The sequence below is a fragment of the Drosophila busckii genome, unplaced genomic scaffold, assembly GCF_011750605.1.
Source record: "Drosophila busckii strain San Diego stock center, stock number 13000-0081.31 unplaced genomic scaffold, ASM1175060v1 chrUn_07, whole genome shotgun sequence".
NCBI lineage: Eukaryota > Metazoa > Arthropoda > Insecta > Diptera > Drosophilidae > Drosophila > Drosophila busckii.
In genome coordinates, this window is record NW_022872723.1 from 2,266,266 (window position 1) to 2,292,045 (window position 25,780).

The 25,780-nt window shown below is 40.9% G+C and overlaps 1 protein-coding gene across 1 annotated transcript in view; it reads left to right on the top strand.

The window, feature by feature from the left end:
• Nucleotides 1-25,780, top strand: part of LOC117135002 (N-acylneuraminate cytidylyltransferase A) — a 62,285-nt gene that overhangs the window by 5,587 nt on the left and 30,918 nt on the right. The window contains exons 2-4 of the mRNA XM_033294760.1: nt 466-585; nt 7,432-7,552; nt 15,571-15,775. Coding sequence (XP_033150651.1) covers nt 466-585; nt 7,432-7,552; nt 15,571-15,775 — 446 coding nt within the window. The remainder of the gene's footprint in view (nt 1-465; nt 586-7,431; nt 7,553-15,570; nt 15,776-25,780) is intronic.

Genomic DNA, 25,780 nt, shown 5'->3' on the forward strand with positions numbered 1-25,780 from the left:
AGTCCTTTCACTAAATATTGATTGGTCTAATTTCTTTAATTGGTTGTTTTCTTCAATAAAGTTGGAGGCATTGTCACAATGAATTGTTTGACATTTATATTATATTTATAGCGATGAGATAGAACTATTTTTGTCCATTGTGTTGTGGTGTCGCAACATTTTTATTTCGACTGAAAATTCAGCTAGTTGTATTATGCGCATTATTAGGTTGCGGGCTTGATCTAACTCTGTCATGCATAGAGTGGTGGTTGCTGATCTAAATTTTTTCTAGCAGAATCGCCGCATATAGGCTCCAATGCGTTGCAACTTGTGGAAAGAATGCCTATGCTTGCAAGTGTAAATTTTAAGTCACTTGTTAGTGTTTAGCGGAGTTAATCTTTATTAGCGCAGTGTTGTGTCCGCGACTTTCAAATTATAACTAAATGATACAAGATTGAATGCTTAACTCTAGCCCTACAATTGCAGGCAGCGCTGCAGCGGCGCGCCAACATCGCTCCCACGGTCGTCTACGATTTCACGAACTTCGCCGGACGCGCGGTGCAACATGACTCCGTCCAGCTGCACATTCTTCGCAGAACTGGCGGAGTCAGTGGTCGGGGGCCACGTGCACCTTACTCAGCACAATGCTAGAGTCGGTGGTTAACTGCCCCCCCTCTCAAAGATCGATCGTCCTCGGTAATGCGGAGATTGTCAATCAGTTCTGAGATTTGCCTGGCGTTCCGTCGATTTGCTAAGAACCGATTGAGGCCATAAAGTCCGGCGCATATGGCGGCGATTATTAGGAGTGCTCCTAAAGATATCATTGATGCGGCTCCAATCTGGACGTTGCTCCTTATTTCGTTGATGTAGTTTAGATTTTCCTCACTCAGCCGATGGATGTATGGTAGGCTAAGAATTGCGTCGTGGCCGCTGATGTTGATTAGTGGCGACGCTGCTACCGTTGGGAAGCGGCTGTGAACTCCTTTGGGGTTCACATATCGGGTGCCATTGACCGTGGCGTAGGAGCCGAACGTGATGAGGTTCGTTCCGCTTACCATTGTCTCGGTACTGTTGTCGTAGGCAATGGCTGCCATGCGATCGTTTATTATCAGAATGCCATCATCGACCACAGTGACGGGGTCGAGGTGGCTTGGTTGCGACAGGCAGTGGGCTGTGCCTCCCGAATGGAGCCCCTGGGCACATGTACTGGCTGATGACTTTCTGCAAAATGTTGCGGTTGCGGTGGTGTTGCAGCCTGTTACAGCTATCATTTGGCCGTCGCAGTCAGCTACTAGATTATTGCTGAGTTGCAATACTAAGCCGTTGCGCGCGACGGGGAAGATAGATATCTTGCCGCATATCCTGCTTATTATAGGGTACTGAATATTTAGAGTGATTATGTTATCCTTACGATCTATTCTTATTCTAGACACTTTTAGAATGTCAGTAATAGTAGTCCCTGTGATTTGGTCGGTGAACATGGAAGCAAGATCAGTGTGGTCTATGATGGCTGGGTTTATGATGTTTACCCTTTCTAACGTTAATGTGAGCATGAGGTTTCCTAGTTCTATGGTTAACATCCTGTTCCTTGTTGTCAGTACCTCAAAGAGGTAACCTGTATCTGCCTGTCTCTGTTTTGAAGCCTTCAATATTTCATTAACTGTATTTGTCAACTCGTTTATCTTTTCCTGGTCTTTTGAATTTATAATAATCTGTCTATTGTTTGCAGCGACCCACTGCGTCAGTTTCAATTCCCGTAAGTCGTCTGCGTCCGGTGTACCTGCCACAGCCTTAAGGGCTGTCCCCAAGAATTCAAGGCTTCTTACCTTGCGGTGGTGGATGTCTAAGGCAGTTATCATGTCCCTTACGTGTTCGGTGTCTATTTCTAGTAGTTTGCTCATATGGGATTGAGGAAACATGTCTGTCATCTGTATCGTCTCGTCCGTCATCTTCTTGTAGTCTGACAGGTTGGTCGTATGTCGTAAGTATCCGTATTTGTCCCAAAGTAGAATGTCCCCATCAGCAATCGGAATATATTTCGATTGCGAATAGTTGGTGATTCGCGCCGATGTTACGGTCAAAACTAAAAGTGTCGCCAGTGGAACCCTGAAAAGGTTCGCTATTAGTAATTGTATAGGGTTTTCATCGGAGGTTGTCCTTGTGGACCACCCCCCCTTCAATAAGGACCGTTGTCCCCAGGTCTGCCTGAACTTTCTTTTCGTTACTCAACGGTGTCAATTTATTACCTAACCTTCGATTTGTCTTTATCTGGACCCTTTCTCCTACTTCGAATACCCTATTCTGCCGTTTCTGGTTAACCCTTGCATTCTGTTTGTCCTGAGCAATCTGAATTTTCCTGCCGATATTCTGTACGCACTCCGGTGAAGCGGCGTGTAGGATGTCCCTAGGTCTTTTTTCTACGACTGAGTGAATAGACGCGTTGTATTCTATCGTTGCCTGCAATATGAGGTCAACCGTGTCGGTTATACCCCTTTGGAGCTTCAGGCACCTTGCTATCTCTAGCAGTGTGCTATGTAGTCGCTCCACTTGCCCGTTTGAAGTGCTATGGAGTGGTGGTGCGTTAACTATGGCTACGCCATAGTTATTCTCCAACATGGACCTGATGGTCTCGGATTTGAAGGCGGGCTCGTTGTCGCAGTATATCTGCTTTGCTTGCGGGAACATGTTCATGATAATTAGAAGTGGGCCCCTGGTATCTTCTATGGTGCGGGATATAATTGGTTGTGCGATTGCAAATTTCGAGAATTTGTCAATGCACGTGAGAAAGTGTTTTTTGTCAGTCGAGAAAATGTCGATGTGCAACATTTCTCCGGTCTGTGACGGGATTGGCGTCTTGCCGAGTTCTTGTTTTGTCGGGTGTCTGTCGTATTTCGCCCTTGTGCAAATCTTGCAGCTAAGTACTACCTCGTTTGCCATCTTGGTCATTTTGGGGAAGTAATATTCTGTCATGACCTGTTTCACATTTTCTTGAGCGGCTCTGTGGGCTCGATTGTGCTCAGTGACCATGACTTCTTTCCTATCGTCACTGCGGAGAACGTCGGTAACGACGTTCTTGCAATGCCAAAATTTGGTAGCAGGAAAGCTCTTTATGAGTTCGTGCTGGACACTAGCTAGGACAGGCAAGGTGCAGTTTATGGCGTTGACGACCTTTGGGTTTAAAACAGCTTTAATTGTTTCAATAAGGTTTCCTTTATCCGTAAAGTTAATTACGTGGCGAGCTTTTTCGCCGAAGAGGATAAAGTCCCTTTTTAGCTGAAAACGAGCTTCCTCTAATATGATTTGATTTCGGAAGCAGTTCAACGGTTTGTCTGTTGAGTCTATGGTGTAGGTTAGCGACACCTCGCTGTGGATTGTAGCTGCGTCAGATTCTGGCTCTTCACATTGATCGTTCAGGGCATTTACGTTTTGGCGCGATAGTGCGTCGGCTACGTGGTTTTCCCTACCTGGCTTATAAAACATTTTCGCCCCTGTTTCGTCCACTCGTGCTTTCCAGCGCTTAATCTTGGCGTTCGGGTTGCTTTCAGATACCGCGAACGTCAGTGGCTGATGATCTGTGAAAATATTTATGTCTCTTACCCCGTAGAGGTAATGACGAAGTTTGGCCAAAGCCCACACTATGGCCAGCAGCTCACGCTCGTTAGTGGCGTAGTTGAGTTCCCTGTCTTTCAGCGTGCGGGATATCATTGTGATCGGGCGACCTTTTTGTGACAGGACTGCCCCTATGCCATAGGCTGAAGCGTCTGTGGTCAGGTCGAAGGGTTTTTTATAGTCTGGGTACATTAGCATGACCTCTTCCGATGCCAATATGTTTCTTAACTTCTCGAATGCGTTACGCTGTACCTCGTTGAGGTTTATTGTAATCTTTTTGGACTTATACTTGCTAACAGACCCGTTTTCCCCTTTCAAAATGTCAGACAGTGGCTTTGCTATTGCTGCAAAATCTTTAATGAAACAGCGATAATAGCTTGCGAGTCCCAGAAAGGACCTGATGTCGAATATAGATTTGGGCTCGGGATATTGCTGAATTGCCCTAACCTTCTCAGGATCTGTTTTCGCGCCATCTTTTGTCACTATAAACCCTAAGTACTCAACACTGTCTTTGAAGAATTGGGACTTCTCTAGGCCCACTCGCATATTTGCGTCGTGTAGGCTTTTCAGAACCCAGTCCACGTGCTTAACGTGGTCTGACTCGTTCTCCGAGAAGACTATGACGTCGTCTCCATAGACATAACAGTATTTCCGAACTTGTTCCCGCAGGACATTATCAATGCTACGCTGAAAAATGCTTTCCGCATTTTTCAAACCGAATGGGAGTCGGCAAAATTCGTACTTCCCTCCACTTACAGAGAACGCTGTCTTTTCCCTATCGCGCTCCGCCAAAGTTATTTGGTGGTAGCCGGCCTTCAGATCTAGCGTTGTGAAGTAACGGGCTTTACCCAAGTTTGCCAATATCATGGAGATGCTTGGCATGGGGTACTTATCGGCGACAGTTTTAAGGTTGAGTTTCCTGAAATCTATTACCATACGCTTTTTTTTGTTGCCCTTATCATCGATACCTTTTTTATCGACTACCCATATTGGGTTGTTGTATGGGGAGTGGGATTTTTGTATTACGCCAGTTTGAAGGAGGTTTCTCACTTCAGTGGCTACAAAATCGCTGACGCCCGCGGAATACGGGTACAGCTTGGAGTATACTGCTTCGCTGTCTGTGGTTCTTATTGTGGCCACGACTGCAGTGTTGTAGGGCAGGGACTCGTTAGGGTCCGCGAACGCACTTTTGTTCCTGTTAAGCATAGCTTGGAACTCTGCCTTGACAGCATGTGGGGCTTCTACCTCACAAGTTTTTGTGAGATTGACATCGGCACAACTATGGTACTGTAATGCCTCGGAAGTTTTTCCCACCTTCAGTGTGCCTTCCTTTAGGCATAGGATTGCTCCGGCCTGCTTTAGCAGGTCTAGGCCAATAATCCCATCGAAAGTAGACAATGAGTCTAGAACGAAAAAATGCGTGTCACACCCGAGCATGGACATCCTACATTTTTTGACAATGTTGGTGGAGCCGTAAATGGAGTGCACCGTGAAGGGAGCTTCGACCGGTACGACATCAGTTAAAAGCCTTTGTGGCTTGATGTAGTTTTTTGACGCGCCCGTGTCTATTAAAAAGGTCATTTCTGTCCCTGCTACTCTTCGCCGAATGAACGGCAGCAGGGACTTACCCCTAAAAAATTGGCATTGTCACTCTCGTACCCTTGTTCGTGTTCGCAGTTGATAGCAGCGACTTCTGCCTCTGCTACACCGGCGTATTGTGCGTCGGCGTCTAAATGGTCTACCCTTTGACGCCTGGCGTCCGACACGCGGTCAGATCCTGCCTGACGCTTGCCCCCCTGATTCATTTTACCAGAGCCCTGTGGCTTCTGATAGTTTGTTGCCTGCCTGAACCTTGAGGACGATGGGTCCACGTCCATCGGCTCTGGGGCGCTTTCGGCCCCTTGCTTGTTTGGACCTTTCTTTGGCTCTTGCCCACCCTGTTTTTTAAAATGTGGGTTCTTGCCCTGAGCTGTGTTTTGCGTGGCTTTTTGATTTTGATTCTGTTGCGCTAGCGCTTCTGCTCCTTTGGCATAGCTTGTTGCGCGCTGGAATCTTTCGTGGTTAGCCTCCACTTCCTGTGCCATGGCGAGCGCCGTTGGCATGTCTTGCGGGCGGGCCGCGAAAAGAACGTTGCTGAGACCGCGTTTAAGTCCTGAGATGAACACTCTGAGAGCGTCACCTCTGAACTTTTCACACATGCCCTCAGCGAGGTTTTTGTCGTACGTCATGTACGCCTTGTTTGTTAGTAAGGTGAATTTTTTTTCCACCTCATCGTAGTATTGTACGATGGACAAGGTACCTTGTGTGAGGACGGCCATCTCTTGTTCGATAACGTGGATAGGTCTTTTGTCACTATATGTGAAGTCTAGCCTTGCGATAATCGCATCGAAGTTGGTGGCGGTGTTAAATGAGGATAAGACTGCGTCTGCGGCGCCCCTTACTTTACTACGGATTATAGCAATCGCCATGAAATGGCGGCTGCTTCCGTTATAGTTTTTGAAGGTTTTATATGCTGTATGCGCCGCTTTTCGCCATGATACATACGTCCCGTGTGTGCCGTCGAACTCGGTCAAGCATTTGACCGCATCGAGAGGCTCGTTACACTGGACCCCCTCTATTATCTCTGCATCCTCATATACCTTTATCGCCGAAGGCTCGAGGCTTGTATCTGCAAACTTTGCTGAAACTAGGGCGATTTTTTCATCTATCTCTTCCTTTAGTTTCCTATTCTCATCCGCCTGTGCGGCCAATGCGCTGCTAACTGCAGCCTGAATTATAACCCGCAGCTGTTCTGGGTCCATAGTATATTTTGATATGGGAGGTGGGCTCTCTGACACCTGTAACGTTACAAGACCCTCTATTAAGCTAGCTAGGACACTGTCGTCACTGTCGTAATTATCTTGGTTTGTTTCGTCTGTGGCACTGTCGTTTTTCTTCATATAGGCCCCCGCTATCTAGTACAGATTGGGTCGGGGTTGCGATGCAAACGTGTCGTGTGCAAAAATTCGAAAATCAACGATAATGCAAAAATCAAAAATAAACGAGCAATGACTTAAATAGCAGTAAATGGTTAGAATTATTATTTATTAAAAGAAAAAAAATTTTTTTTTTTTTGCGTCGGAGATGCAAGTGTTTGCAGCACAGTTTTAGTTGGATAGAGGGTAACACTGAACTTGCTTAGTTAACTTCACAAATCACTTACATTTTTATAAAATATATTTATGTGGTTTCCCCCGCTGCTGTCGTTTTAGCTCTGTTTCGGTTGTTTGTATGCCCTCGCTGCAGTCGTTGGTTCTTATTATTTTTTTTTTTTTTTTTTTAAAAAGTTTTTTTTGGTTGTTAATTAAACTGTTTTCACTTGTTTAAATTTTATTTTATTTTTATGCTATAATTGTTGTTTTTAGCATTAAACACTACCGATGTCGTTAGATTCGGTTTTAGTTAGTAGTTATTTAAACTGTTCTCACTTGTTTAAAATTTAAACTTTAAATTATTGGTCTTTGCCTTTTGTTTTATATTTTTTTTATTTTTTTTTTTTTTTATTTTCTGTTATAGCTATTGTGTTTGACACTAAAAGCACTACCGAGTTCGTTAGATTCGGTTTTGGTTTATTTAAACTATTTTTACTTGTTTAACTTGTTCTTTTTGTCTTTATGTTGCAACTGTTGTTTTAACATAAAAAAATTACTAAAATTAGATTCGGTTTGGTTGGGCGCCAATTATAAGTCACTTGTTAGTGTTTAGCGGAGTTAATCTTTATTAGCGCACTGTTGTGTCCGCGACTATCAAATTATAACTAAATGATACAAGATTGAATGCTTAACTCTAGCCCTACAATTGCAGGCAGCGCTGCAGCGGCGCGCCAACATCGCTCCCACGGTCGTCTACGATTTCACGAACTTCGCCGGACGCGCGGTGCAACATGACTCCGTCCAGCTGCACATTCTTTCGCAGAACTGGCGGAGTCAGTGGTCGGGGGCCACGTGCACCTTACTCAGCACAATGCTAGAGTCGGTGGTTAACTTGTATAGTTCTTTGCCTACTGTGGGTGGCGAAATGGCTGGGGTCACATGCTTAGTCTTTCTTTCAAGGTTACTTAGTGGGATGGATATTGGTGCTATCCATTTTCCTGGTGAACCGTGTAAAAATAATGGTCCTTATAGCCATAATCTATGATCGGGTAATCTTCGGGCGTAGTACATCAGCAGCTTTGTTGGCAGATGATACATGATGCCATTCATTTTGGTTTGTCAATGCCTGAAATTTTGCAATTCTATTTGCCACAAATGTGTGGTATGTTGAGGCTGCTGCATTAATCCATAATAGAACAAAAGTAGAGTCTGACCAAAAGTAGCCTGGCACTAGTTCAGAGTTTAGATTCAGATCTTGTCGAGCTCTGACAGTGAGTTCTGCGCTTAATAGTGCGGCACGTAGTTCTACTCGTGGTAATGATTGTTTTGCTATTGGAGCTACTCGAGACTTGGAGCACAGTAGGCGTACAGATAATTGCTTGTTTTTGTAGAGGGCGAGTATGTTTATTGCAGCACCGTATGCACGTTCTGATGCATCTACAAACGTGTGTAGCTCCCTAGTGACTGGCGTCTTCCCATCAAATATGTGTCTTGGGATATGCATTTTGCTTAGACACTGCAAATCCTCGCGATATATCCTTCCATTCATTTTGAAGATTTGTAGGTAGCTCGCTATCCCAATCGAGATTTTGATACCCAGAGACGCTGCATAAATATTATTTGCCTTTACCACTACTGGAGCAAATAATCCCCAAGGGGTCGAAGAATCTTGTGATCCAACTCGGAAGCATACGACATGTTTTGTAATCATTGTTGACGTGCTAGCCTGGGTGCGGCCACAGAGTAGATCCTTCTTGGGCATCCAAATAAGACCCAATGTCTTAACACTGTAATGTTCTAGCGTTTCTCCAAGATTGACATCGCTTACAATGTCGTCATTTGGGATTCCTTCTAGAATTTGATCATTGTTTGAGCACCATGCTCATCATCATCCTGATGGTTCCTTAGTTCTTGCTGAGCTCGCACTGCTTCGGCTATTGAAATTTTGTTTGTTAAGCAGTCATCTACATAGAAGTCATGTTTTAGTGCTGTTGCATCTATTTGAAATCTGTCCATATGTTTTGTGGCCAGAAGATCCAGACATTTTGTTGGTAGAAATGGAGCGGTCTTTGTACCATATGTCACTGTTTTTAATCTGTAAATCGCTTTGAATTGTAGATGTCCAGTAGATGTCTTACATGATGCGTCAAACACAACTCGCAGCTCTGTTGTGCTGCTGGCAGACTTTAATACACAATGATGGGTGATGACATAGTGATTTTTTGGTATTTGATGAGGTAATACATGTTTCCAGTGTCCGATCTTTTCGTACTCTGACATAAAGTCTTCGTATTGCTTCTAAGTATTTGCTGAGACTCCGCGTTCCAATGCTAAGAAGCGTTTGCTGGCTATATCCATCGAAATTCCCGAGGCTGAACAGTGTTCAGAAAATGGAAGTTTGACTATGATTCTGCCATCCGTTGCGAATCGTAAGTGCTCTAGGAAGTGAGTCTCACAATGCACTTTCAGTAGGTGTTCGATGCTTTTCTTCTGACTCTATGTTATCCAATGTCCAAAAACGTTTCATTAATTCTGCTGCGCAGATGGCTGTGGACTTGTTTGCATCGTTCACTCTTCCTGCTATGATCCATCCTAGTTCAGTGTTCAGTGTAGAACTGGTCCTCCAGAGTTTAGTTTATGTTGTTCTGGCTATAGTAGCGAGTATCAACATGTCAATTTTTTCTGATATGTAGAAATATGGCTCTGCTAAGGGCACTTCTGGAATTTTCCATCTGTTCCTTATTTCTTGATCAGGCTGGACGTGGAAACATCATCATATTATCTATAAGACACAGAATCAAATTACACAGCAGATATTCCAACAAGTAGATGACTAACAACATCCACCTTTGCTACGATACAGCTATTCTTAGCCGTTCGAGATGCCCTATGTATGCATCAGCGCAAATTGGCTCCTTTCATATGGTCGAAAGTGGCGAATAAAGTAAACGAAAAACAACATTTTTAAACGTTTACCTAAAGGGAAAATTGCCCCAGCCGCTCATAATAAACATTACGCACTTCGCGCAAGCAAACGAAAGTGACGTAATCTTGAGTACACTTCGACACGAAACTCAACATGGCGGCACATCGATTGCCAAGATGCCCGTTCTCTGAACGCAACTAAAAACTTAAAAGCCAACAGCGCTCCACTGGCTTATCAACGCTCGGTCCTCACGCAGTTTTGAATATAAGGTCCTGCTCTACAATTCCGTACGTAAGCCCATCTGGACCTATGGCTCCCAACTATGGGGGAACGCCACCAGTAGCAATATTGATATTGTCCAGAGAGTTTAGTCAAAAATCCTAAGAATTATCACCGGGGCACCGAGGTACGCTCGAACCGAATCGACAAGCAGTCTGAGATGTAATTGCTGAACACACGGAAAAAATACTAAAGCAAGCTTTCTTCGCATTCTAATCCCCTCGCGTGAGGGCTAACAAGGTACAGCCGCTCCCGTCTAGGAAAGTGCAATCGTAAAACCTGGTACTTGGAACCAGGCAGACTGCGGAGTGGGTATCCTTCGGTGCGTGTGTGCTAATAAATGAGCTAATTTGTTGTGGGTCATTGCTATGCAGCATAATTCGCATACTACCGGGTTGGTTGACCGACTGCTTATTGGATCATATTGTATGGTCAGCACATTATGTACGGTCAGCGATATTATTTTCCTTACCAATGCTTGACCTGCATTGCTGTTTTATTGTTATTTGTGTCAATTAAATTGTGTAATATGGCGTGTTTTTTGTGATAATGAAATCAGTATGTTTATGGTATTTAAATGTATGTTTTTCAAGAGTATGTAGATGCCAGGTACAGGTTGGGCCCACTCCTTTGTTCGCATAGTGTTACCGTTACTGAAACGAGTAGAAAAAAGAACATTGAATCCTGCTCTTACCACGATATAGGTTCTTGGCTTACCCGCAACTAGCAGGACAAGGAAATGATATGCACGGGATCTTAGTTCACAAACTCTTTCACCCACGATCCAGGGCTCCTGGATCCATAAGCCTCAGTAGGTCAACTCTGGAGTGATGCAGATTAATCTGCACTACTTTGAGCTTCTTCACTTGGTCTAACCCCCTTGTTGTCCGTCTTTTTGAGAATGATCGCCCTAAGGCTCTCCAACCCCATCTTTAGCTGGCATTGGTTGCGAAGGAGGTGGCACTTGGATTCGTGACTAATGCTGATGCATAAATCCTTGCTCTTTCCTTTATCGCGATCCAGTATTCTCGTTATTGTCCAGTTGTTGGTCGTCCTCGTTCTGGCGCTTGATGTCGAGTATGATTCTATCCTCCATCATTGGAGGTGGAACCGTGCGTACTACGCCAAACCTTGTACCAAGCTACATTTCCCCAAGGTTTTGGACTGTGTCTTTGGCACAAGCCACCGCCTTAACGCTCTTATACAACTTGATGCGATCAAAAACGGGAACGGAACATCGCCTCATGTATTGCCCTGTTGATGGCTTTCTCGAGTATAAGCCAGTTATCAGGTGAAAAATTTCCTTCCGGATCTCTTCTATCGATAACGACAACCTGAAGTTCAGGCTTCGCGCTTAATCTAGTCAGCATTTCTCCCAAACAAGTTCGTTTGCTCTCAAACCCCTTAGCAGAGTCATCTGACCTCTGTCTTTTATTGATGGAGGCAGAAGTCTTCTGCTTCCCGTTGTCTCCAGCCTGCTTAGTCTGTTTGTCCGGTTTTTGGGAGGCTGTCGCTCGCACATCCACCATCCTTGATGTAGAAGGACTAGCCTTATTCCCTGCCTTCCCTGTAGCCCCCGTCTTAGCAGTGGTACCTTGGGAAACTGCTTGAGTTGCTACCCCATTTGTAATACCCTCAAATTGTCGAACGATGAGCTTGTTTCTTCTTGCGTCGCTTTTCCTTCTCAGTGAGTGACAGAGAAATCCTAATGGAATTTTTTGGGATTTTTGCAATTTTTGCGCCGCAGGTTGAGTTGGCTAGTAGCGTCGAGTTTCACTTTGTCGTTCGTGGTTGGAACCTGGGTCATATCAGCTAAGTCGGTGTTCTGTGGCTCATCGCTTAACGGAATCCGAGCTAACGTTTGCGATAGTTCTATCTCCGTCGTTGGCCGTGATCACGTCTTCCGCTTCCGTGTCCAATAATTCTTGATCCACCCCGTCTTGTCTAGTCATTGTCTTGTGACCGCTGGCGACACGCGGAGGATTGCTCGCTCCCCGAGCCCGCCGGTGGTAGCAGTCACGCCTTCCACCTACGTTTGAGCTGATATCCCAGCTCGGGTTAAATCTTTTATTTTATATAATATATATTAAAAGAAAGCAAACGGGAACTGGAAAAAAAAAAAAAAAAAAAGAGCTATGTTAATTAGAAAGAAAGAAAGAATAGTCGACAGCCTAAAAGACTCTGAAGTGCCAGTTCTTTCTGTAATGACGTAAGTGAAAGTAAGCCCAGTAAGTGAAAGAAACTCCGATTAATAATCAAAAAAAAAAAAAAAAAAAACCAGCTACCAGGTTTGGCAAGTTGACCATCCACTTTGGGCGTTGTTGTAAATTAAATTAAATTAATGCAGAATGGGTTGTGATTGCTGCCATTAATCCAATAGGTTTTTGGGCACTTGTCCAAGATCGCCATTTAAACCATTGTGTATGGGCGACCAATAAACAGATGTGCAGGTGACAGATACCCTAAATCAGTATCGGATGTGGTATACAGTGGACGATAGTTAACTACAGCTTCCACCTGTGCAAAAAGTGTGTGCATTTGTTCAAATGTGAGCGTCGTGCTGTCCACCACTAGATGAAGATGAAGTTTCACAGAACGTACAGCAGACTCCCATTTGTCACCCCAATGAATTCCGTCAGCTGCCAGGATCTCTGATATGGTTTCGTTGTGCTGCTGTGATTGATGTAGCTCCATCTCGTTTAGGGCCCGTTTAGCACCCACAAAGCTGATGCCATTATCGAATGCCTGGTTGAAAATGGTAACTCTGAATTGCTAAGGTGCCCGCCTACACGCAAAAGATCAGTATCGTCAAGTATAGGAGCAAGTCTGCACAACTTTGAGGTGGCCTTTAATGAACGCTGATTTACCAAATAATTGTGTTTATTTTCTGCCTGACCATGTCGAAGGCAAAGCAAGCGATCTTCACTCATCTATTGAAAGGTTAAAGAACAGGTGGGTTTACGCCGTACTTTTTATACTTTTGTAAAAAATGGAAAAGGTATTATGAAGTTATGCAAATGTATGTAACAGGGAGAAGGAGTAAAGTAAAGTATATATATTCTTGACTGATCAAGATCAAAGACAAACTGAGTCGATATAGCCATGTCCGTCTGTCCGACTGTATGAGTGCGTGTTTTACAGCAACTATAAGAGCTTGAGCAACCAAACTTGGTATGTAGGTGCTACTATACCCAGGGCATTACGTTTTATTTATTTTTTTTAATTTCCTCCCCCTTCCCCCGCAAAAGTCGAAAAAAACGATATATAGCAGTAAAAAACTCTTTCAAAATCTAAAATAAATAAATCGCAAAATTGCCTAGTCATGCTTTCGACCGATTTTGATTTGATTTCAGAACGGTCGGATAAATAACTTAAACAATTATTTACATTTCAATTTTCAATATATACTGGGATGCACGGGCTGACGCACCGCTGTTTTGTGTGTATGTGTTCATGAGTGCATGCGTGCCCTAGGTCAAAGTGTATCTAAAAGTTGGTTGCGCCCAACTTTAATTTGTCCACTTTTTTTTTTTTTTTAACTTTACTTTTGTCGTTGAATATTCTCTTAAAGAGAAGAGAGACTAACAATAAGAGATAACTAACAAAACTTATAACTAAACATTATCTAACAGTTCTTTTGGACTGTTTTAGGATTGCACGTTATGAACGAAAACGTAGCGGCTGCAAAGCCTTGTTAGCCCTCGCACGTGAGGATTAAGGTGCAAAGAATGTTTGCTGGCTGTAGTATTTTTTCCTTTTATTCAGCTATTACATCTCTGACTGGTTGGATATTTAGGTCTTTCTGTATGTTTTTATTTCGAACGTTCCACGGTGCCCCGGTGATAGTTGTAAGGATCTTCGACTTAGCTCTCTGGACAACATCTATCATCTGCTGGCGTTCCCACATAATTGGGAGTCATAGGTCCCGATGGGTTTAAGTACAGAATTGTAGAGCAGGACCTTATATACTTATAGACTAAATGAGGACCGAGCGTTGTAAGCCAGTGAAGGCTATTGGCTTTTAGTTTTAACGGTGTTCTCTTGGCTTCGATGTATCTATCTCTCCAAGATACTTGAATTTCAATTAGGGGGAGATGCGATTGACTAGTGATGAGTTTGCATTTGTTTGCGCCAGGGATCTTTAGCGCAAAAAGCAGCACCTGTGCTCTCATGTACTTACTCTCGTACACTTGAGACATACTCTTGAGACTCCAACACATGTCATCTGTAGATCGGTCAAACTGCGCCCAAAACGGCGTCAAGTCAAACTTTGTTTTAACTATGTCCACATTGCAATCCGGCGTGAGATTTTCGCAGCCGTGTCATACTGGACTTTAGTTTGCTCTTAATCGCCTTGAGTTTCTCCATATAGAAACTTGAGTTGAGCTACTGACTCACGAGAGAATCAGATCGAAGGACAAAATTATGTTTGAAAATAATAGACCAGCGCTATTATTGAAACATAAGTAATTTCTTTATTTCAATTTGAAGACTGCCACTGCACATCTTCTTTGCTCTGCTGTAAATTTGTAAACTTCTCATGTCTACAAGAAAGAAAGAACACAAGATTGAAAATGTGACTTATGTGACCATTTACCCTTTAGTCTTTAAGGAACCCCATTATTACCAATAGGGTTGCAAATGTCTTGAGAGATATTCGAAAACGTTTAGATTAACCGACAAGATGTCTGCTTAAATGATAATTCACTTTCAGAAAGTGGTGGTTTAAGTGCACCAATTTTATATAAACTTGCATGGGATTGTGCGACTGACAATTAAAGCCTTTAAAGACTTTGAAATTTGAGCATTGTGACATTTGACTTGTTGTATCAGTTGATAAACGAAGTCTCTCAAATAAAGCTGTTTATGCTATTGGTCTGACTCCACTGTAGCCTTTGCCTTTATTTAATATAAATATATATATAATGTATTCATCACCAACATCTGGCATGGAATAACGTCTAGCCATTCAGCTACCTTGATTTGAGTGGCCTGTTTTTATTGAGCGAGAGGCCCCGCTTCTTGAGATTCGAGAAAGTGTGTTACTTTGCGAATCACAACATGTCGACTTGTAAGCTGGCTACAAATATCTCAACTCATTTGCAAAGCCAAAACTAGTTTTCGCGTATTTTCCAAATTTATTCGGTATAGTATGCTGCTGCATTTACAATATCAGACTTGCATTTTGCCTCTAGGCTGCTGATTCATTCACTCGATCGTTGATAGCATTTTCATTTTCTTCTAACTCGACCTCGATCGCTACTAACCTCTATTTGGCATCAGTACTTGGACGGAGCAAAACTGTGTCAGGTGTGGTCAACAAATGTCAACGATGCTTACGTGTATCATTATATTGTTCTCTGAATATTATACGACACTGCCTATAATATTCTATTCATTATGAATTAAATAGAAATCAACAGCATCGTCCACGCTGAAAAATGGACTGCTATATTTATTGCCTGCCAGCCGAGTAGTAAATAAATAAACATTATAGCATCAAAGAACTGTGTTTGTAATAAACAGAGATACACATCGTATACATTCAAGTAAGTGACAACTTAGTAACGCAACAGAATAAATGGAAAATTTAATGATTTGAAGTTTCATACAAAGAAATTAATTTAAAAAGTTACTTTCTTTTAGATGGAGCTATAGTACACCATCGGCCCGCTGAGTATGCCATGGATAACACGTCATCAGTCGATGCGGTCGATGAATTTCTAAAAAAACATGAAATAATACAAAGCTTCGCATTATTTCAATGCACGTCTATTTTTTTGAAGGAAAAATATATAGTCGAAGCTGTAAAAAAATTTAATTCACATGACTGTGTGTTTGCAGTAAAAAGGTAAGATCTTCAAAACAAATATTTTAAAGCTACTTTTGATGCTTTTGCTGTAACATCTGGCGTAATATATAAATATTCTTGATTAGAAAGATAACTGAGTTGATTGGGTCTTTTATTCGTATCTCTGTATATACGGATATTTGTATGTAATATGAGCTCCGTGGTACGTTCTAAACGTAAACATACAGAAAGACCTAAATATTCAACCAGTCAGAGATGTAATAGCTAAACACAAGGTAAAATACTACAGCAAGCTTTCTTCGCACACTAACACCCTCGCGCGAGGGTTAACAGCCGTGGCCAGCCGCTCCCGTCTCCGTCGTAACGAACTACCAACCAGCGACAGAATCTAGGATGGAGCAATCCTAAAACAGTTCAAAATAACTTTTAGATAATGTATAGGTATAAGATTTATATACTTTTCAGTATCAACTTAACAGAAGATTCAATAAAAACAGCAAGTTAAAAAAATATCTCCGAGTGGTGATATGTCGTTTGTTGAGCAAGGGTGGTGTTTGGTTCTCGATGGCATTGGAAAAGAGTCGTCTGTAAAAGTTGATCATGGCGATAAATGTTATCATCTCTTTTGCAAATTTTTGTAACGGAAAACTGGTTATTGATTTAATTGCTTCTCTAGCAACGGTTTAATACCATTGCATTCCATTTGATGTTTTAAGAATTGGATTGGTGTTTGACCAGGGATGCATTTGGGTTGAGTGTGAGGTGGTAATCGATTAAGATCAATTTTAGTAAAGATAATCTTTTTATAAAAGATGTGTGCACAGATTTGTATATGTGGATGTGGGTATCAATCGGGAATTGTTTGTGAATTGGGTCAACGGTAGCCATCTGTGGCATATGCGCTTTTTGAAGAGAGATATACTCCGATTTCTTTGCTGCTTTGAATTTGTCATGTGGTAGACGTTTAGGTCTGGTAAATGTTGAAGTGCCTATTTATTCGATGCAGTGCGTGAAACGTTTTCTACGAAAAGTGGCTTATCGCTCATGGATAATGTATCGGTTTATTTGGGGGTATGACTGAATCATCTGCTCCAGTGTCGACAAGAAATTTTTTGCCAGATTTTCAATCAGGAATAAAAGACGATTCAAAGTACTGATACTATGTATATTTATACTCAGCTGAGAGTTTTAGACTGGAATTGAGATGTTGACAGTCGTAGTCGCTTATTGGTTATTGCCTGGTCTACGACAGCGTGTGCTGCGTGGCAATGTTGTGCGTTGCTTACATGTTTGAGTGGCTGCGACATCGGCGATTATTTTTTTAGTTTTTAGTGTTGAGTAGCTGACCAATTTTTTTTGATTTGCTGGATTATTTTATCCTGTTCCTCCTAACGGTTTTTATATTGGTAAGGTGACGATTTATGGGGTGCAGTGTGCGTTGTTGCTTGATAAAGAGGCAATGTTAATTATCAGATGCGAAGCTGAGCAAATCATTTCGGCATCAGTGGCCGTTGCTAATTGCAAGAGTGTTATATTGGGTGCTGCAGGTGTTAGTCTTTTGATCCAAAAAGTACTGATTTTTTAATGTATATATGACAGTTATATACTTGTATACAAGATAAGTTTTGAAATTACGTGAGTATTAAACTGTTATTAAAATTTTACCTAATTTATTTTTCAAATATTTTCCAACAATTTACAATAGGATAGGTTAGGTTAATCCGGTAGGCCACCTTACGGTAGCCTCACATAGACAATTTTTGGTCCTTAGTGTTGCCGGAGTCTGTCACGGAGAGTTCAGGAGTTGTTTAATTCGTTCAGAATGTTGTAGCGAGTAGCGAGCCGGGACTTAGCCTGGCTGCTGCTTTTAATGAGGGTATCTCGCACTTGTCGAAGTTCTTCCTCTTCTCTCAGGCGCAGTTTCTTTTTGTGGGACGCTGTAGGACGCATTTCTGTAGTTCAATTATATCACCTTATCAGCACGGGTTTGTTAAACAAAAGTCTACCACCACCAATTTACTTGAATTTTATTCAAGGGTGGGTAAAGCTTTTCAAAACAAAATTCAGACTGACGTTATTTATACTGGCATTCGATTCCGATAATTATCGTCTTCTAATAAATAAATTAAATATGATTGGATTTCCAAAGAATTTTTTGAAGTGGGTATCTAATTACCTAACTAACAGAATTCAAAAGGTAGTTTTCAAGTCAGCGGTTTCCAAGCCATTGTCTGTGACGTCTGGAGTTCCTCAGGGTAGTCATCTTGGACCGTTGCTTTTTAATCTATTTCTCAATGATCTGTCCTCAGTCATTGTGAACTCAAACGTTCTAATGCATGCTGATGACGTGAAGCTATGCCTATCGTTTAGAGACATGTCATGTACTTCATTGCAGACAGATCTTGACCGCATTGTCAATTGGTGTAAATACAACTTATTAACACTTAACTGTTCTAAATGTAAAGTAATGTCCTTCCATAGACAAATCAAATCGAGAATTTATGTTTCTCTAGAGTTTACTTCATCTGGAGCAGCTGCTAGAAATTCTCCTTGATAGTAAGCTAAAGTTTCACAAGGAAAATCGAGAGCTTTACTCAAACGAAAAGTGATTTTTACTCATCGTCGAGTTTATCGCCACCTAAATTAGTATCAAAAAAGTATTTAAGTTTGAAGAATTATATGGAAGTAAGAAATAACATTTTTGGAGATTCACAAGTTCCCTAATTAATAAGAAAACCCAAGCGCTCTACAATCCGCTTGAGACAATTTTGGAATTTTGAGCACACGTATGTTTTTCAAGTCTGATAGTAGATTGTATTCCGAAATTCAGAGTTAAGGTACATTTCATAAAGCATTGTTAGATTCAGGAGCATCTAATAGTTGTATCGGCAATAAATTGGGTAAAAAATTGCAATCTTATCCTAAGACTCGCTCTTGCTCCGGCCACGTCAAAACAGCTGATGGATGTAAAGTAATGGGTATTTTTACTTCTACAATAACATATCGAAATTTTTCTAAATCTGTCGAATTCTTTCTTTTACCCGCCTTGAAACAGGCTGTATATCTAGGTTTGGATTTTTGGTCAAGTTTTGGACTAGTAGACCAGATTTTGAATCCAAAGGTATCCGAGCTAAATGTTGGAGATTCAGATAATGACGTAGATCTTCCAAAATTGCATGTCCTTTCTTTGCACTAAATGTTTTCCGTCTGTCGAACTTGAGGGATTGGGTAGAACTAGTGTCATTTCACATGCGATTGACGTTGGGGATACCAAGCCTATTAAGCAAAGACATTGGCCAGTGTCACCGGCACGAGAGAAGTTAATGTTCGCTGAAATAGATAATATGCTAGCTTTAGATGTTATCAAACCCTCTAACAACGCATGGAGCAGCAATTGTGTAATAGTGGAGAAGAATAACAGAATACGGTTGTGCTTAGATTCGCGAGAAGTGAATAAGTACACTCGGAACGATGCAAATCCATTACCCCATATTGATGGGATACTCAGTCGCTTGCCCCCTGTTTGTTTTATTACCGGACTAGACATGAAGCATGCATTTTGGCAGATACCTTTAAAAGAACAGAACAGTCACAGTCACACACAACAGAGATAAAATATCTGGGGTATATAATTGGAAATGGACAAATTAAAACGGATCATTTGAAAATACAAGCAATTTACTTCTGCTAATCTATTGAGAGGTAACTGATCAATGTGGTAGTCGACTATGTGAGGCGAGTGTCTATGGAAGGACATAACTTTACATTTACTGACTGGAAAACTACATTTTGAATTCTGTTAGTTAGGTAATTAGATACCCACTTCAAAAAATTCTTTGGAAATCCAATCATAGTTAATTTATTTCTTAGAAGATTAACGGAATCGAATGCTTTACTAAAGTCGGTATACATAACGTTAGTCTGCATTTTGTTTTGAAAAGCTTCAACCATCCTTGAAGAAAACTCAAGTAAATTGGTGGTGGTAGACTTTTGTTTAACAAAACCGCAGAAATGCATAAGTTGAGATGTAATAGTTTTTTCAATTTTAAAATACCTCTATAGTTGTTTACGTGACTTTTAGGGCCATTCATATGTAACGGAATAGTGAATGATTCCTTCTTTATTGAAGGCAATGAGAAACATTTAACGGATAATGCAAAAAGTCCATGTAAAATTCAATATAATTAACATATATTGAAGTACGCAACCTTGTATGCCATCTGGTCCTGGAGTGAACATAGGTTTCAAAAAATTTAGTTCCCGCAATAACGATTCTTCGGTAATCACAGGCTCTGGAATAAAAATAGATTTTTGTACGTTATAAGGATAGGGTGTTGATGAGTCGATATTAACAGATTAAGTTGTTTGAAAAAAGTCTGCAAATAGATCGGCTGATGCCTGATCATTATTTGACGTCGTATTTTCATATGTAGCTGAATTATGTATTAAAGATTTACGTTTGTAATTTACAAAATTATCCCTAAAAGAGAGCATAGAGGATATTAATTGTATATTGGATAAATGTTCATTATAAATTGAAACATACGATAGAGGTGGAATATAAGAGCATGTTATACAGAAGGAAATTTGACAAACAGTCCCTCTAACTGCAATAAACTCAATATTAGATAAGCAACAAATTAATTCCGATAAAAGATCGGCTTCAACGCAATTAATACGCCACCACCACGTGACAGACGGTCACATCTATAAGTGGTATATTATAATCAAAAGAAATACGATCTATATATAGTTTAGCTAATTTAGACTTAATAACTCTAACATTTTAATATGCTAAAACAAACGAAGTAATTAGTTTTTTGCATCATGTGTAGGTTTAAAAAAAATTTAGAAAAATTAAATTTGGCAGCGATACACTTGGTCTGCTTTTATTTTTTAACGTTAACTCTTTAATAAGCAATAAGCAGTTACATCTTCAACCAAAGTATTCGGGTGAAGTCTAGAGATAAAAACTTGTTTCCTTATAGGAACAGCTAATAAGGGTTTAAGAGCTGGTCTAGTATGGAAATTATCAATCTTTCTAACAATTTTGGATGCCGGTCCAGCCGCATCATCATTTATAACTATGCTAGGCTAAGCTGGAATAACAGGTGCTACTGGGCAGTTTACCAATGTTAGATCATTAGTTTTTTCAGGTGTTACAGCCGTCACCAACTGAGAGTCGTCTAAAGCTTTAAGAGCTTTAAGCTGCGTCCCATTCTTATAAACTCATCATTGAGTTTATTAAAACTTTTCGCAGAGCATAAAAATTAAGTTTAGTTTGTAGCATAAACTTAGACATGTCGGCCTCGGCTTCACGACAAGATTCGCAAGACCAATTTAAGCCGGTCTTATTGACAATCGATTCTTTAACACTAACTGTGAAACCTGCGCACTTGACATGTATAAATTTATCGCCCAGCCAGTATCCGATGCACTCAGCATTTGCATCGCTTTAGTATGTGCTAGTTCAACAAACTAAAACACACAGATCAATTAATTATATATCTATATAATTAGATAACAAGAAAAAACACGTCCGTTCACCGCAAAAGCTAAGTACGAATTTTATTGCAGTTAGAGTGAATTTTCTCCTATATAACATGCTTATATATTCCACCTCTATCGGTTGTTTCAATTTATAATGAATTTTTATCTAATACACACTTAATATTCTTAAGTTCTCTGATACGGATAAATTGTGTATGCGAGATTTTAATTTACCAGATGTATCTTGGTCCACAGTGGATAATATGGTTGTGCCTACTAGCTCTCATGAGTTTGTAAATAGTAGTATACTTGCTTTTCACTTAATGAAATAAATAATGTTCGTAATTGCAACAACCGTTTTCTTGATCTAATACTTATATCAGATCCTTCAGCTATCACTGTTAGCAGATGCGATTGTGCTCCCCGAAGATACCTTTCACCCAACTTTGGAACTGCCTATAGAGCTGCCGGCTCTAGATCAAACTGTACAAAGATCAGTAGCATCTAAGCCCCTTTGTTTTAGAAAAGCCGACTTTAATAAATTAAATATTATTTATTTATTTACAAGATATTTTATTATACAAGCTAATATAATAACTAAAAGAGTGAGTGCTAGCTACTAAGGCCATCTCGACTCGACAGTTAACTAGATGCTGCTTAGAATGTTATTATAGTCTAAAAACTTTTTTTTTTTTTTTAAACTTTGCTTTTTTTTTTTTTTAAACTTTGCTGTTTTATTGAATCTTCTCTTAAATTGAGACTAACAAATAAGTATATAAATCTTATAACTAAACATTATCTAACATTTTCTCTCAAAACTGTTTTAGGATTGCACTTTCCTAGCGCGTGTTTTTTTTTCCTGTTTTTTTTTTTTTTTTTCTTTTTGTTCCTAGATTCTATCGCTGGTTGGTAGGTCGTTACGACGCGACGGGAGCGGCTGCACAGCCTTGTTAGCCCTCGCGCGAGGGGATTTGGATGCGAAGAAAGCTTGCTGTAGTATTTTACCTTGTGTTCAGCTATTACAACTCTGCCTGGTTGAATATTTAGATCTTTCTGTATGTTTTCGTTTCGACCGTACCACGGTGCCCGTGTGTTCTAAGGATTTTGACTGGACTCTCTGGACAATATCAATATTGCTATTGCTGGCGTTCCCCCATAGTTGGAAGCCATAGGTCCAGATGGGGTTAAGTACGGAATTGTAAAGCAGGACCTTATATTCAAGCCTTAAGAGAGGACCGAGCGTTGATAAGTCAGTGGAGGCTGTTTGGCTTTGAGCTTTAAATGTGTTCTTTTGGCTTCAATGTGGCTTACGCCAATGTGAGTCTTCTGTTCGAGGTGGTACTTTGCTTGCAGGAGTGCGGAATTTGTTTAGTGTGAGCGGTGGACATTTTGCCTGTTTAGGTAACCGTAACATGTTTGCTTTTTTGCTAGTTTACTTTTTTTCGCCGTCCGAGAGGCATTTCTCCACTTCGACCATATGAAAAGAGCCAACTGCTCTGATGCTTGCATAAGGAACATCGAACAGCTGAGAATAGCTGTATCGTCAGCAAAGGTGGATGTTGTTAGTCGTCTACTTGTTGGAATATCTGCTGTGTAAAGTACATATAGTGTTGGTCCAAGTACGCTACCTTGCGGGACTCCAGCTGGTCACATAGTCGTCAGACATAGCAGAATTGCATCTCATTGGCAATTTTCCTGTCATATAGATACGACTCTAACATGTGTGTGTATTATTAGGAAGCGTTGTTCTGATCTTATGCGTTAGTCCTTCTAGCCCGACTCTGTCGAATGCTTGGGATACATCTATAGAATTTGCAAGTGCATTTTAATTTCCCCCCTTCGGTTTTTTTTTCGAAAAATTGCGCTCTTATTTCAGATGTTATGACGATTAACCTGCCTCGATAGTGCCGTGTTTTTCACGAAACCCAAATTGATGTGATGGACATTTTTTATGGATTCTTAGATATGGATTTTATCCGAGTCAGCAAGCATTTTTCAAAGAGTTTTGAACAGGCATGATAGTAGGCTTATGGGTCTGTATGACCGATGGATTTGTGTGATCTTTGCCTGCTTTTGGTACATTACTTGTTATTTGACTTTTCGGATAGTGCTTGCACCAAGCTTGGTGATGCCATTGAAGAGTTGCGCGAGGGTGCAAACTGCACAGTTTGGGAGCTCAATTATCATTTGGCGTTATTTGGTCGAAGCCTGGTAATTTTTTTGGGTTCAACTGATTTTTGATAATGTGTGCGATTTCGTTTGGGCGAAATTCCATTGGCTCTTGTTGAATCTGAGAGTCACTTGTTAATGTTGGTATTTTGAATGCATTTGTGGCTGAAAAACATTTTCAAGGTGCTCTGCATATATTTTAGACCTGTCTTCATCACTGCGGGCCAGCCGCCTAATTGGTTTCTTATAGGCATCACGGTTTCTGTTGGTGAGCATAGAGTTGGATGAGCTTTCCCACAGTGAGTTTTTCGTAGAAGAGGATGATAGTTGCTGGATGTAGCGATGTTGACTATTTGCTTCTTGTTGCTTTAACGCTTTGGTGAGCTTGCGGGTGGCGTCTTTAAGCCTTTGACGTGCATATGGCGACCTGTGAGACTGCCATTCTTGTCGTAGGCGTCGCTTTTCTAGAACGAGTTGCTCGATTTGCTTGTTTTCTCTTCTTTTGAGAGTAAGGCGCTTGTGGGTTTTGAGGAGTTGCAATGCGCTGCGGTGACAAAATTGGACTATAGTGTTTTGATAAGGCTGTCGATAAATCCTGAGTACAGGATTTAGCGTAATGTGTGAACTTATATATTTTTATAGCAGATCCATTTGGTTTTGTGTGAAGTCAATCTAAGCGGTTGATCATCAGATACTGGATGACTGAGTAAATTAATTAGGACGGGTGAGAGGTCAGATGAGAGATCTGAGAGACTTTCGGCACTGATCAAGTTTCGAGGTATATTTTTGGTAATTGCGAAGTCTATTAAGTCAGGCAGTTTATTTGGGTCTGTTGGACAGTATGTTGGACTACCGGGGGAAACGTGGTCGAGTTTGTTGCTTGCTTTTATAATTGCATTATAGAGCTGCTTTCCTTTTGGAGTCACAAGGCGGGATCCCCAGTGTGTGTGCTTTGCATTGTAGTCTCCTGCTGCTATGAAATGGTCTCCTAGTGAGTCGAAGAACTACATGAACTCTCCTTCAGTTATGGTGAAACGAGGGGGGTAATATACTGCGGCTAGAGTAAGTTGTTTAGCACTATCCAGTTTTATTCTTATTGTTGTGGCTTGTAAATAATTTTCTGCGAGCTCCGCATGAAGGACATGAACTCCATAATGCTTTGTTGTAGGCTAGAGAACAGTGCCTCAAGGTTATTTTGTTGGTGTTCCATAGGCTGGTAATGGTTTGCCATACATTTATCTCAGAGTTAGGTGCTTTTGGGTGGAATGTATTTGGCGTAGTGGGCTCCAATCCTGATTTTAAAGCGCCTGCAAATGTTACATATTTCCTTGTTGAGGATCCGGAGTCAAGCGACGATCTGGTTGCCGACGAGAAGAAGACGTCTGGGTGTGATTTAGATATTTAGTCACCGTAGGTAAGAGCATGTCGCTCGGCCCATTGCATGCCAGCTTTTGCTTGTTCGATGTTTGCTCAATGCACTCGGTGCTCTGAGACTGTAGAGCTGGAGAGCAAGAACGAGCTCGATCACGTGTTAAGTGCAAGTGGTCCGAATTTTAGGTCAGAGGTAATTGACCGTTCGAAAAGTACTGCATCAGCAGTATTTTGAGTTGGCTCGGCCACGAAAGAGAAGTACGCGTTGTTTTCTCTGAAGCGAAAGCCGGCGTTCGTCTTGCTCGCGCTGTCTTTGCTTACGCATGTCGTTATGATTCATCTTTTTAGTTTTTGATATATTTTATTTATTTATAATTATTAATTAATTAATCAAATTAATTAATTAATAATCAATAATAATTAAAATATTTATGCGTTTTCATCGCACTTAGCGTCTTTTCGCGATTTACACTAGTTATACACTCTTACTGCACTCTAAACTTGTGGGGTTTATGTTTTTTTTTCCGGAGTTCTATAAAAACACGTCTGCATGCGACGACAATTGCAATCTGATAATTTGAAAGAAGTGTAGTAAATATTATATGCAATGGAAAACTTAATCTATATGTCAGAATCGTCCATAGAGTTATGTGCTATATTGTTAGATTCATTTTGTTGTAAGTTGGTGGAAGTGGATGGAAGGTTGGGGTTAGGGGAATTTTTATTTCTTTTTTGCGCCAAGTAGCTTTAAAAATTTGGCGGGAAGCCAAGGTTTTGATAGTCATACTCGACTGTATTGCTTGTGTTATGTTCGTGTTGTTTTTGTACATTAGACAGCGGTGAAAATGTTCGAAGATCGATGTTCGATAATATTGTTGTTGTAGTTGTTTCTTTGGTTGGATTAGTAAATGTTTTGCTTTGTTGGTTTAGATTTGAGTTTGTGTTGTTGTTTTTTTATTGCTGATGTTTTTTCCACAAGGTTGTGTCCGGCGTCGCTACAGCAGCGTATGAAAA